This window comes from Strix uralensis, chromosome 2 (assembly GCF_047716275.1).
Source record: "Strix uralensis isolate ZFMK-TIS-50842 chromosome 2, bStrUra1, whole genome shotgun sequence".
Classification (NCBI taxonomy): domain Eukaryota; kingdom Metazoa; phylum Chordata; class Aves; order Strigiformes; family Strigidae; genus Strix; species Strix uralensis.
This window is the reverse complement of record NC_133973.1, coordinates 65,388,185-65,401,194: the sequence shown is the minus strand read 5'-3', so window position 1 is coordinate 65,401,194 and position 13,010 is coordinate 65,388,185. Positions and strand designations below refer to the sequence as shown.

Genomic DNA, 13,010 nt, shown 5'->3' with positions numbered 1-13,010 from the left:
TGACAGGGAAAGGTATTGTGTTAAAATAGTCTGTCTGACCTTAATCACAGTTTTAGTCTTAATGCAAACTGTCTCCTTAAAAAAACTTTTATTTTGTGTGTGCTGCTTTAAGATTTTCGGCTAAATATTTTCTTCAAATTAGTGCATCTGAAGTTTATTTCTGGGCATATTTTTACGGTCTGTCTGACTTCTCCTCATCCAGAGCTTCTCCCAAATAAATGAAAGCTGAAAATACTGTCTGTGTTATAGCTTTCTTCTTTAGAAGATGGAGCAGCTCACATTTCTCTGCGTCTACTGTTTGCATATGTTTCCTTTTGTCTGCACTACCAGCCTATCTTTCTTTGTCTTCAAAATCTGTATTAGATTAGTATAAACAGTGCTACCAAAGCCTGGGCATTGAACACAAAGACAAGCCAGTCATCTTTAAACACATTTCCTGTTTTAGTTCACATATGGTTTTATTGCCATGGCTTATAAATTGTCACCTGTAATGGTGAAATAGGGCTCCATAACCTGAACTTACACTTCAGAGCCTAATCTTCATCTCCAGCTATCCCTTAAGAAATGGTGAGCAAGTGGCCATTTATCTCTCTATTTTTTTTCAAGTACTCTGATATAGACTTTATATTAACTCCAGAATTACAATTTGCCTTGAAGTGAAAGAGGAGAAACATGATACAAATTTGTAAATGAACTCTTGGTCCCAATACTGTAAGCTTGTTTCCAGATACCAATAGACTTTATCCTGCCAGCAGGTTTTAAATTCAAAGTTTTGGTAATATATAAAACATTTACCTTTCTCAAAGCCAGCTTTGTGACACTCCATTACTGTAATTTCCATTTCCAGCTTGGCAATACCAATAAATAAAAATGAGAAAATGCTTCGGTCACCCGTCTCTCCCCTCTCTGATGCATCAAAACACAAATACTCCAACGATGATTTAACTTCCTCCAGCAGACCTAATGGCAGCAGTCTATTACCTTCCATCTCCTCCAGCAAAAAACATAAGGGTGAAATCCAGTCGCAGCCACATCCCGGAGACTTCAATGTAAGTTTATGCTGTTGTTCACAATATAAAGACTAGCTGTATATTTTTCACTTTGTATTGCAGTCTGTGATAGTTTTGCAGATTGTTATGCAAAGAAATTGTAATAATGAATGTTGTATTGTAAATTCAGTTTTTCTGGTTTGGAGTTAGCAAGGCACAGAAGAACGGAAAGAGGGCAGGCTGTAAAGCGGGCAAATAACAAAGGCTACATAACCAAAAGGTAAAAGCTAATGGCCCAAAATGAATTACTTTAGGCTTGCTTGGGCACAATGCAAGCCCCCTACATCCAAAAGTGTGGTTCATAAGGCCTCTACTGTATAAGGCCTCTACTCAGCCACTGCCTAACAATGAGTGTGCCTGCAGACAAGTTCTCCTACATGTCTTACAACCAACTTTCTCAGACACTTCTAATTACTCTTGACACCAGTGAACAGCTTAGCACCAGCCTCACAACTCAGCTCCATCAGATCTCAGGTATTCAGATACTTGTCAGAGAGTCTTGCTCACATTAAATATATCCAGAGCACTTTTCCAGATAAGGCCATATTACTACACCGTGTGGTAGCCATTGCCTTCAGAGCAAGGAATGAGAGTAATGTTGCTCCCATTTATGCATGAGTACTGTGATTGGGATGCTGGAGTAAAGAGCCTGTTAGCTCTTCTGACTGAGGGAATTCACATATCTCTCTCACTCTCACCTCTCAAAATCATACCCTACCCACCAGCCTACGCCACACTGCTGGTAGAAGATCAAGGGCAAAATATTATCACGTCGTTGCCTTGAAGCTGTTCTGCTTTGTGTGAAATACCTAGAAGAAGCAATTTGGGTACCATCATATTGATGTCCACTACTCAAGCTGTTAGGGCACTCTGCTGCTGCTAGAAAGGCCCATGCTCCTCTCCTTGCTACAAAAGCTGTTTATATATTTTATCCTGTATCTATTTGTTGTATTTATTATATGATACATAAGAAGCTTCAAAAGCCTAAGTATTAGTGCTTACGCAACTTTCAGGAAAAGAAACTATCTGACTTGTAGCAGTCTCTTCCAGACACTTTTGCTGTAGGGATAACTGGCCCCACAGTATATGTTAAGTATATATGTATATATTTAAATATATTTATTTTTTGAGAGTGGAGGGGGAAGTAGTAACTATAACCTTAATTTTGGACACTTTTAAAAAAACAAGTTATCATAAATTGTGTCTCAAGAATATCTCACAAATGCTTTTGGTAATAGAAATAAAATTAATTACATAAAAATATTCCAATAAAAAGGCATTTCAACATATCACAGTCATTAATTTATTTTTTCATGGATTAAATGTAAATTTTTAAACATTTTAACATCTAAAACATAAGTTTAGGGATTTATAACCCATTCAGAATTATAATGATATGATTCTTCACTGGGCATCTTGAAAACAATTTAAATTCTTTCACAGGCAAATGTGCTGGAAATCAAAAGTAAAAGGTGATTGCTTTATGATCCACACCCTTAGCAAATGCATTTCACTGAGATTTTCTGCATAGCCTAGCAATGCACCATTTGGTCAACATTTTAACAACCTTTGCAATAAAATTCTTATGTATCTGGTTATTCATCTGAAAACTTTAGCCTGCAGAACTGATCTGGATGTGCTATATAGAAGACGAGAGCTCATGAACTATGAATGTTAAAGTTAGCTTTGTTTTATCCCATCTTCCCATCTGGCACCTAACTGGCATGCCCAAGGGGTCCTTCAAATTTCTGTAATTCCACATGCCAGGGAGTGGCTTTCATCTGTTTTTAGTCTTTTGTCCATTTCCCTATTGCATTTCTGTCTGTCACCTGACAAAGAAAGAACCGTGTTTTCTGGCAGTGGTTATCAACCAAAAACAACCTGGGGCCCTCTGCTTTGCACTGTACCACAGTAGCCCACACAGCAGGTCACTTGGTGGGATGAAGGGCTCGTGAGGCCACATGAAGAACAGGGCTACAGCTGAGGGAATACCTGAGACCCTGCCAAAAGACATGTGCTTCTGCTGTGGCACAGAACAGTGATCTTTCAAGCTGGTCAGGGACCCTGAAAGAAACCTGGACCTTGGGCTACAAATCCGTACCACACAGGCACATCAGCAGTGCAGCGTGAAACAAGTCAAACAAGTGAGCCTTGCTTTCCCGAGGCAGCTTGGAATGCTAGTTTGGAAGCTGAAGACTAGAGATATAACTTGATCTTCTAAATGACCACAAAAGATCTATTCTTTCATAATTTCACTTACTGTGTTTCAGAGTGTTTTGGCAGTTACTAATAGTTCTGCTCAATTTCTTCTCTATATCACATTGAAACTCAAGCCCTTTACAAAGTGCTCTGAGCAATATCTGTGAATTTGTGGCATCAGTGACAGGGCAGTTGTACATACTCCCTGCTGAAATAGTAGGAAAACTAACTGCCAATTTACAACACAATGCAAAGATGCTCTGTTGTTTATTAGTTGATTTTTTGAAGTTACTAGCCAATTCCTCAATGTCTTTTTTGCTGTTTGTTGTCTAGAAAGCAATTCACATCAATTCAGAAAATGTTCTTCTCTGCAATAAGCCACAGTCCCAAACAGAGCCTTGGTCACCTCTGTCCAGCACGCCCAGGGACTGCAGAAGGACAAAGCTTATCTTTGATGATATGTAAGTACAGATGTCTTTAAAATAAAGAAAACAATGTCATTTCCTGCATTTAAAGAGAGAAAAATACAATTTGTCCAACAGGAAATGGGACATGGCCAGTATTATAGTAATACTGTACACTGAGAAATGAATGAGACATACTATATAAACTCTTTAATTTTTCATCATAAATTAAGCCTCTAATCATCAGAGAACAGTGAGGGCTGGCTGTTCCTTGAAGGACAGGAAGCCAGGAGCCAAGGGGCAGAACACGGCTGGCCGGACAGGGGCCATGCCAGCCAGGAGTCCAGTCCCACAGCACCCAAACAAGGTGAGCAGAGCAGGCCCAAGAGTGAGTCGGGTTCAACCAAGAGCCTAGATCCTCAGGCAAGTCCATGGTGATGAGGCAGGTCCAAGGTCGGGTCAGGATCAGACCTGGTGAATGTCAGACGCAGCCCAGTGACTGCCAGGTGTCCATAGTGACGAGGCAGGTCTGAGTCCAGCCAGGAAGACAGTCCCCAGGTCAGCATCAAGATCAGTGGGGACCATGGCCAGGCACAAGCATGGCTGTGAAAGGGCTCAAGACAGACACACTTACAATGAGTTGAATGGGGAGTGAAGGCCCAGATCTGAGCTTAAATGGATTTCTTTAGCCCATGGGCAGAGTGGGGAGGCCCCACATGAGGCAGGTCAGGGCCGTTAAGTCTTTATTAGTACCCTTGGGGCTCTGGGATATAATTACGCACACATCAGACTACTAATATATACAGAACCATTGCAAGGCGGGGTGAGAGGGGCACCCTTCTTGTGCACCCTTTGGAGCAGGGGGAGAGGACATATGGGAACCTTGCATCCCTGAGCCTTGACAGCTGCTGCTGTCATTGCTACTGCTGCTCAGAAAAAGGTATCACAAGGGCAGGGCGAGTAGGAAGTAGCAGTGGTTAACATGAGTACCTGGAGGGATACTTGGCCCTCCCCACCTCCACTACATCCTTCAAACACCCCTGCTCTCCTCCTCTGAAAATAATTTAAGCTGGTAATTGTCTTTCTCTTCTCTTTGGTAAATAAAAAATGCTGGTTTGTTTCCCAAGGTCATTTAGGATGTGGTATTATTTAGATAAGGTGTAAAGGTGAAACTGAAGGTTGAAATCCTAGTAGGTAGAAAATCCAGATTCTTTTTGACTGGTAATGTTCTGGCCTGAAAATACTGATTTTTTTCTGGCTCATGTAGAAGAGATTCTGTTCAAGCTATGCCTCAGACTGCCTGGAGCTCCATAAGCTATGTGACCTTGGTGCGCCTTTCATACTCCCAGACTTTCACCCGCAACATCTCTAACTCTTTTATACCAAAGGAAACCCTGGGATAACAGCCTTGTTTCCTCAGGAACTGCTTTCTACCAGAACTGGGATTTTATAATAATAATAATAATAATAATAATGATGTTTGTTCACACTACCTGGTCTCAGGGACAACTAGAGGCACAGCAGCCTCTCATAAAGAGAATCCAGGTTTCTTACTATAAGGTATAAATAATTCCCGTAGACTTCAAAAGGATATAACCGTTTCGTATGTCAAGAAAAGAAGGCTGGTGAGATTAATTTCTGTGTGTATTCATGGCAGTCATAAGGAGATGTAAATTGAATAAATGTAATCCATTTTTCTGCTCCTTTTGGAGAAAACTCTCCCTTGTGTATATATCCTTATTTTCCCTCCTTCTCCACCTCCCTCCATGTTTTTAACTCTTCCAGTACATTTATTCAGCAATCTCCATTGAGGAAATTTGAAACTGTTTAGAAGTACTACCTAACTCTTCATACCTCTTAAAATACTTTATCATCTATAATTTACTTGCAACTGTTCAGTTTTTCTGCAGTTTAAACATGTACATACAAGGCAGAAAGGTATCAGTGTGCCTGATAAAAGTCAGAATTGTAGGATGTGCTCATCTGTTTGGATTAGAAAAAAAACACAATCAGTAACAGGTACATCAGAACTATTGTATCTTCATCTGATTTTTCCTCAAGATGTTGACACAAACCATGGGGACTGGTTTGTTTCATTTTTCCCCTAGAATACTGTCATAGGAAAACTGCTTTTTTTACCATCTCTATCATCTAAGAGGCTTTTATCACTTGCTTTCTCCATTAGTGATACACATGATTTCTCTGCCAGGCATCTTCAATAAAACTGTTTCACCTTTTCAGAGAGAGATACAATTAAACTGTTTCTGTATAGTGCCTTCCATGTGGAATGTCCCCAAGCAACTTGTGGCCCATTAAAAAAAGCAATCTAGAAAGATAGATAAGATAAAACACAGAAGCAAATATGTCTTAATTTGCCCTTAAAAACCAAAAATGGTTAAATGCCTTTTGTGCTAACTAGAGGGGGAAGATTTTCATGTACTGCAACTGTTATCCACAACCTGTATCTAGGAAACACCACCAGAATACCAGCTATACTAGACTTGATTCTGAAATTACTGTGCAGAGAAGTCACTGAAATGTAGCAGATTAGACTGGTTGCAAATGTTAAATGTCAACAAATTTGACTCACATGTTAGAAGGATCAAATTAAACATGGCAGCCAGTGTCTTTCAAATTCATATAGTACCACAGCAGAGGATTTGAAGAAATGCAATACAGTAGACCTAAAATTGTGTAGTAATCCTAATGGCAGCATTTGTCCAAAATGATGCCTATGAAGTATTTCATCTCATAATCCATGAAGTTCTGAATTACTGTAATCCAGCCATGGCTTTAAAGTCTTCATTTTAATCAGACTCTATAGTTTTTAAGAGACTAAATCCCTTATATTTGATTTGAAATGACAACTAATTTTTTTGACCAATCAGTGTCTCTTTGCTTTATTCTCGATTTATTTTCTCCAGATCATTGACAACAGCTGTCACTAGCAATAAATTGGAACACAAGTAGGTCAATAAAAAGTATATCTTGCTTGGCAGAGTGCTGTATACACATACATCGCAATATAAAAGTAAATATAGCTAACAGTCTTCAAAAGGCAGGCAAAATCCTACTTCCCCTGGTTTGCCATTGTTTACAGCCTGCTCTAAATATGCTTTGAGGTACCCAGCATGCCCCATGTATAAGTGACATCAGTGCCGTTTCCAGTATTAATTCTTAACAAGATTTCCTGGATTTTTGGCCATTTCTGACTCTATGAAGAGAACATTTTCAAGGCTACATAATAATGCTTCAAGCCAAATTCAGTCCTGCTGTAATTTTACTGAATGATAGAATTCCCAATAACCACATTTAGGAACAAAGTCTGTTGTCCTTGAAGTGATAAGCACAGACATGCTGTGAGTGCCCAAAGGCACAGTCCCACACCCTCCTCAAAATACTGTGTGTGTGGTATAAAAAAGAGCAGAGCGTACTCAGCTTCTGTTTTCCTTATGGCTAAATCAGAGCATGCTCCTCAGGATTATTTTCTCATTTGCATTGTGGGTTACCCTTTCAAACTTGGGGTGTGGTTTTTCTGCACTTTAATTTATTTTCCTTTTTTTTCTGGCCTTATAGGAGCAAGATAATACATCTTCAGCTTTTTTTTTTTTTTTTAATTCATATTTTGTTGAATGTTTGTACCACCTTTATGGATTTAGCTGCTACATACACACACCAGCTTTACATTGTCCAAGGGACATATCCCACTGTGAGATAGCATTCCTGTGTTTGTCAGCCAGTAAATGATATACTCAGAAAATATTCAGCCTGTAAAGGTGTTATGCATGGAGCTCATAAAGAGCTCAAAATATAACTTCCTGGAGTATCAATTTGCTCTGGCTTGTACCCCAAGTCTCTCATTTTCAGTTTCCTCTTCCTTGTTCTTCTGCCTCAGAGTGGAAAGAAAAAGATGCCCTTGGACTGTGACTCCCATACAACATCTGGAAGCCATCTCACTTTGCATTGCTCAAAATGCCTCAAGGACTCCCGGTCTTCTGAAGTATTTAGAGAGACTTTTGTAGTGCTGAGCACATCCTCAGGAGCATAGTTAAGGAATAGAGCTTGGCTCCTCTTTCTTCTCATCAGCAATCTATAAAACCACTGGTCAGATAGACCAACATCTACTACCCTAAGTTCCTCACAAATTCATATGCTTCCTTTGGACTGCTCCCAGTTTCTTGGCTTTGAGGGATTTCAGGATTTCATCTGACCATCCCATTCCTCCTCTTCTTCCCTCCTTACTTGTGGCACTGAACTTTCTCATGTGTACACTGCCCATGAGAAAATAACATTAACTTTTAGACAGCAGACACTGCCTCCCATGATTAGATAATTAAGCTGCTTGTTCTCTGCAAGACCACCTACCCCCTTTCTTTTTAGGGATGCTTTGTAAGAGCTTAGTCTGATGGGAAATAGATGTTTAATCAGCTCTAGCAGGAGATTCTCACAGGGTAAAGAATTTATAGCCACTATTCCCTGTCATCAAAGAAAACCCAGAGCTGTGGACCTCATTTGAACTTACAAGCTACACCCATGCCCCTCCTCTGTTCCTATGGCAAGTGGTCCAGCACTGCTTATGTTTATATGATTAAACTGTCTTCAGTCCCCAAAACAAAGAGCACTCACTGCCTCCTGAGAACAGTCCCTGCCCTGTGCTGTTCCCCAGCTGTGCCCAGGCATTGTCTGGAACCAAGCGCAAAACTATGCGAGGGAGAGTATTAGCAATTAAACAGCATGGATGATCAAATGATAGAGCTGGTTTCCTTGCCCTGCTTATTTCACTTGCACAGACATAGCCAAGGAATGGTTGACAGACTCAGATCTGAAATAGCCTCTGATAAGTTTGGGACTCAGGCAAGAGGATTTATATGCATCAATTGATTTTGATGTGCCTTTTTCTTACTCTACGGCTTGACTAGAAAATATCTTTAGTCCATAATGAATCATAATAGTGAGCAGGACAAGGGTCTTCTAATCAGGCTCAGCAAACCCTCCTCCAGGTCCCAGCAGCAGAGCTGAATCTCTCAGATAGGAGAGGACAGTCTTTCCCACCAGTGTCTCCCAGTCTTTTGTCACCTCTGCAACAGATGAGCAATGAGCAGATGCCTACAGCAGGCAATGAGCACCCTTCAAACCCTGCAGCTCTTTGACTAGTCTAGGTCTCATCCTGAATATGAGGAAGACTTGTCTAACCTCCCATGGTGATTACCATTCTGCCACACCTCTGGTTCTTGACATAGCTTGTTTTCCTCAGGTTTGGAGGCAAACATTGGTTTCTCCTCGAAGAGCTAAAAGTCCATCCCAGTGTAACTCAGGGTTTGTCTTCTTGTGATGGATCACAGAGTGCTGTGGGTTTTCATCACCCTCGATGCCAGGATTCACAGGTGTGGTGTGTGAGAGATATTCTAATGCCTCTATTTGCAGCTTAATTCCTAAGTCAGCTTTGCTGTCCCTGTGGCAGTGTAAAATGTCTTTACATATGTTAGAAGAATGTGCTTCAAGTCAATTTTCCACAGTGTAATTACCTAGCAGTTTCCCTTTTGGACTAGAAGTCTCACTATAATGGCCCTAGGGTGCAAAGGCTGTGATCCCCCAAGGAAACCTGGGAAATTTCCTGATCATTCCTTCAACATATAAAGGATATTTTCATCTTCCGATGATAACAATTCACACTAGCAAATGATCATAACCACTTTAGCCTAGAGAATCACAGATACACTGTTCAAACTCATTTTTAGCCTGGGTGTACCCTGTTCATCTTGAGAATCAACAATGAGTCATGGTGCTGGAGAGGGGCTGTGATGACTTAATGCACATAAGCAATACCATAGAAACATAGAATGGTTTGGGTTGGAAGGGAAAGATCACCTAGGTGCATGAGCAGGGACACCTTCCACTAGATCCCCAAATCCCTATCAGAGGCTTTCCTGGTCTTCTAGTCCCTGATTATTATTTATTTCAAATCCTATGATTACTGGAGTTTCTTAGACAGGCATTGCAGGACAGGAGCCCTGGATAGAGTTCTTGTTTCAGGATTGCCTGCTCCTTTCAGTGTAGATACCCCATTCATTGCCTCAGGTTTCACATGTACTCAACAGTTTCACCCACACCTTGTCTTCTCACTCATCAGAGCTGGGAATATCGAAGCTAGCTGTCAGGTAGTCCCGCTCCCAGAAGGATCTTTCTGCCTTTGGTTTTCAGCTGCCTCTTGAGAATTCAAGGTGTGATTCCATGGTATTTTAAAACAATATAGATTTGGACTGCTCTCTCTCCCTAGGTCTGACTGTAAAGGCTTTCCCCTCACCTTCGACTGAAATGAGTGATTTCAGAATATCTATTTAACATACATTGAAAGAGACACAATGCTAGTTTATCTGCAAGGATGTAATGTTTTCTCCCTCTGCTTTTAATACAGAAGCTCAAGTCCCTATTGTTAATACTTCTTTCATTCCTCTCTCTTCACTTGTACACTTTGCCCTTGCATGTTTTAGTCTAGATGTTGATTTCACATGGATACCTTCAAGTCATGAATCTGGGTTATGTCCAGGAATTTGTAGTAGATTTTTACTGTATCATGGTCTCCTGTATTTCACTACATTGACATGGTTATTCTGGGGGATTTTGCATTTTTGCCAAAATAGGAATCCCCCTTATTTTATCCTTCTTCATTTCATTTAAATTAGGTGCCAGGCTTTAATTTTGTTTGGGGTTTTTTTGCAACAATAACTCCCTCTCTAGGTATCTGTACTATTCATCTATTCATCTAATCTAAGCTATTGACCTTGTTATACTAATCGCAACAAGATAGTAGTTCTGTTGTAGTAGTTGTGTGACTGAGTAAATTTTTCTTACATTTGGCCCAACTCCAATCAGATCCTTTGTTCCTGTCTTTCTGAAATGCCTATAGCACTATCATTTAAATGGTTCACAAATACTCTCTGCCCTCTCCACTTGTATGCCCCTCTGCTAAACTTCCCAGACCTGCTGGGTCTGACATAGTGAGCATGAGACTCCCATAAGTGGGTACCCACCTTGTACAGTGCCATGGGCTCTCCCCCACACTGTGTGCAATGCCCCAGACACAGCGGTGCTATGTCCCATAAAACAGCATTTATTTTGAGTTGTGGAATATGCAGGAGACCATGATACATCAGAGGAGGACACTATTTTGTATAGTAATGCCAGCTCAGCTCTATACTTTACCCCCAAGATGAGCACTCTTATCTGTGACCCAAGATGTCAGACATGCTCCTGACACATGTCCCATTATGAAACAGCAAATAGGCAGGGCTGTTTACCTGTACCTTTCACTTTACATGGTTTTCTTCCTCTTACAGGGTTTTCTTCTCTTCTTGGACTGAAAGCTCAGGGCCTATTGGCACAGCTTCAAAACTGGACTTGGGCTAACCCTGGCTATACCAGTTTCTTCTGATTTGCCCCTAGGTCTGATCAGATTTTAAAGTCACTCATTTTGCTGCTCTACTCCTTTGCAGCACACCCACTTTTTTAGGGTCGAGATTACTAAAGTTGTGAAACTGGTCCTATATTTAGAATTATGATTTAAGTTGCTTTTATTACGTGTAATTGTTGTACACTGAGGAAGCACTAGTTCAGTTTTTTATAACACTTCAGCAACATTACCTCTGAAGGGTATTAAAATATGCACTTGGCTACATTTATGATGTTTAATTGAACTTTTATTAGTTTTTTTTAATGTATCCTCATAAAGCACCATACCACAGTAAGAAATAATGTACAAGTGGTAGATTATGTAAATGAAGCAGAAAATGCTATACTTTAGTATTTAGTTCATATAAAATATAAAAATTAGATGAAAAATGTGGTTTTGAATGCAGTTATAATTAAAATTGTATATTGGAGTCTAAGCTACACCATAGTCTGTAAATACCAGCGGTTGCTCCGAGTTCCAAGGAGATTATGTTGCAGTAGATGCTGATAAATTACTGTACGAAGTAAGGTTTTTATTGATTCACTTTGTTTGATTCTCTTCCCTTTTTTTACTGCATGAGTTTACATTTTTGCAATTATCTGCTAAACTGGAGTAAATTACATTCAGAGAAGGCAGCAAAAGACAAAGGTGGCAGAGATATGCTGTAATGGCACAGAGCTAAATAGGATGAGAGAAACATATACACACACAAGCATTTCACCTGGGTAATGGTAACACCACTCTTAGGAGCTCAACAGCCTGGAAATTCTGAAAGGCTGCTTCTGGAAGAGGAGTAATTACAATGCCCGCAGCCATCTCACCTCACGCTGGGATCCCGCGCAACATAACAAGCAATGGAAATGCTGTCTTTCCTGCTGGTTTTCGACAAGCTCCCAGAGAAAGTGGTGGCGAGGCGAGTGAGAGAATTCTGGACAGTAGCGGATTGTTTGATAAATTTCATCCTGGATTCAGCCACAGCCATGCTACTGAGGCTGCCCTTGTCAAAGTCATAAATGGTTTGAATGCAGCTGCTGAAAAGGAAGCCTGGCCTTGTTTGTACTATCAGATCTAGCCATGGGGGGGTTATTCTGTAAAAGGCTGGATTCTGTTGCAGTGCCTAGGTGACTGGCTAGTGTTGACTGAGAATGCGTTGAAATGGTTCCAGCGGTACTTGATTGCTTTCCCCAATCAGCATAGTAGGGTAAATTCTCCTCAAGAGCAGCCAGTTTCACATAATGACACTTGATCCCAGGGAGAATTCACCGGCGGCCTGACTTAGTTGGCACTGATGCTTTACGCTCTTTCTCTTGCCTTTCAGGGAGATATATGAGATGCATTAGAGCAGTGTATTAGAACTCCTTTTTGGCTTTGTTGAAAAGGACTATATTTCTAAAAGTACCAACAATCAGATATTCAGAAACAAAAGACTTTCTTGTGCAGTCAAGATTATTAATAGAGATAAAACACTTGTTTGTACCTGTTAATTTGAAGTCAGACTTCTTCTTAATTTTTTTTTTTCTAAGAGGCCTGAATTCTGTTTGTAAGTCTGGAGTGACAGTGCTGATACCAATAGATACAGCTGTAAATAACTTAAGAGGAGAATCTGACTCAATTGTCTGAAAACCAGAAGTCACTGAATAACTTTCCATGGGATTTCAGTTTATATTCATGAACAGTAATCCTAACAAAGAGACTCCAGTGCTTCTTCTGCTACTCACATCCACTCCAGTTCAACCAGTATTCTGGTACCATTTTGATCCTGTAGAAATTTTCTCTATTCTGTGGTTTCTCAGGCTGTAGCAAGGCTGTGATCTGCAGAGGGATTGCAAACCTTAGACCAAAGACCTGAAAAGGGGTTTAGTCACAGATCTTTCTGAATCTGTCAGTGGGAAAACAGATTTGCTTCTC

General features: G+C 40.4%; 1 protein-coding gene across 2 annotated transcripts in view; it reads left to right on the top strand.

Moving 5' to 3' along the window:
• The window catches only part of AFF3 (ALF transcription elongation factor 3), a 335,959-nt gene that overhangs the window by 304,197 nt on the left and 18,752 nt on the right, over nucleotides 1-13,010 (top strand). For both annotated transcript variants that reach the window (XM_074859046.1, XM_074859045.1), the window contains 2 exons: nucleotides 848-1,049; nucleotides 3,582-3,709. In XM_074859046.1, the coding sequence (XP_074715147.1) occupies nucleotides 848-1,049; nucleotides 3,582-3,709 (330 nt within the window). The remainder of the gene's footprint in view (nucleotides 1-847; nucleotides 1,050-3,581; nucleotides 3,710-13,010) is intronic.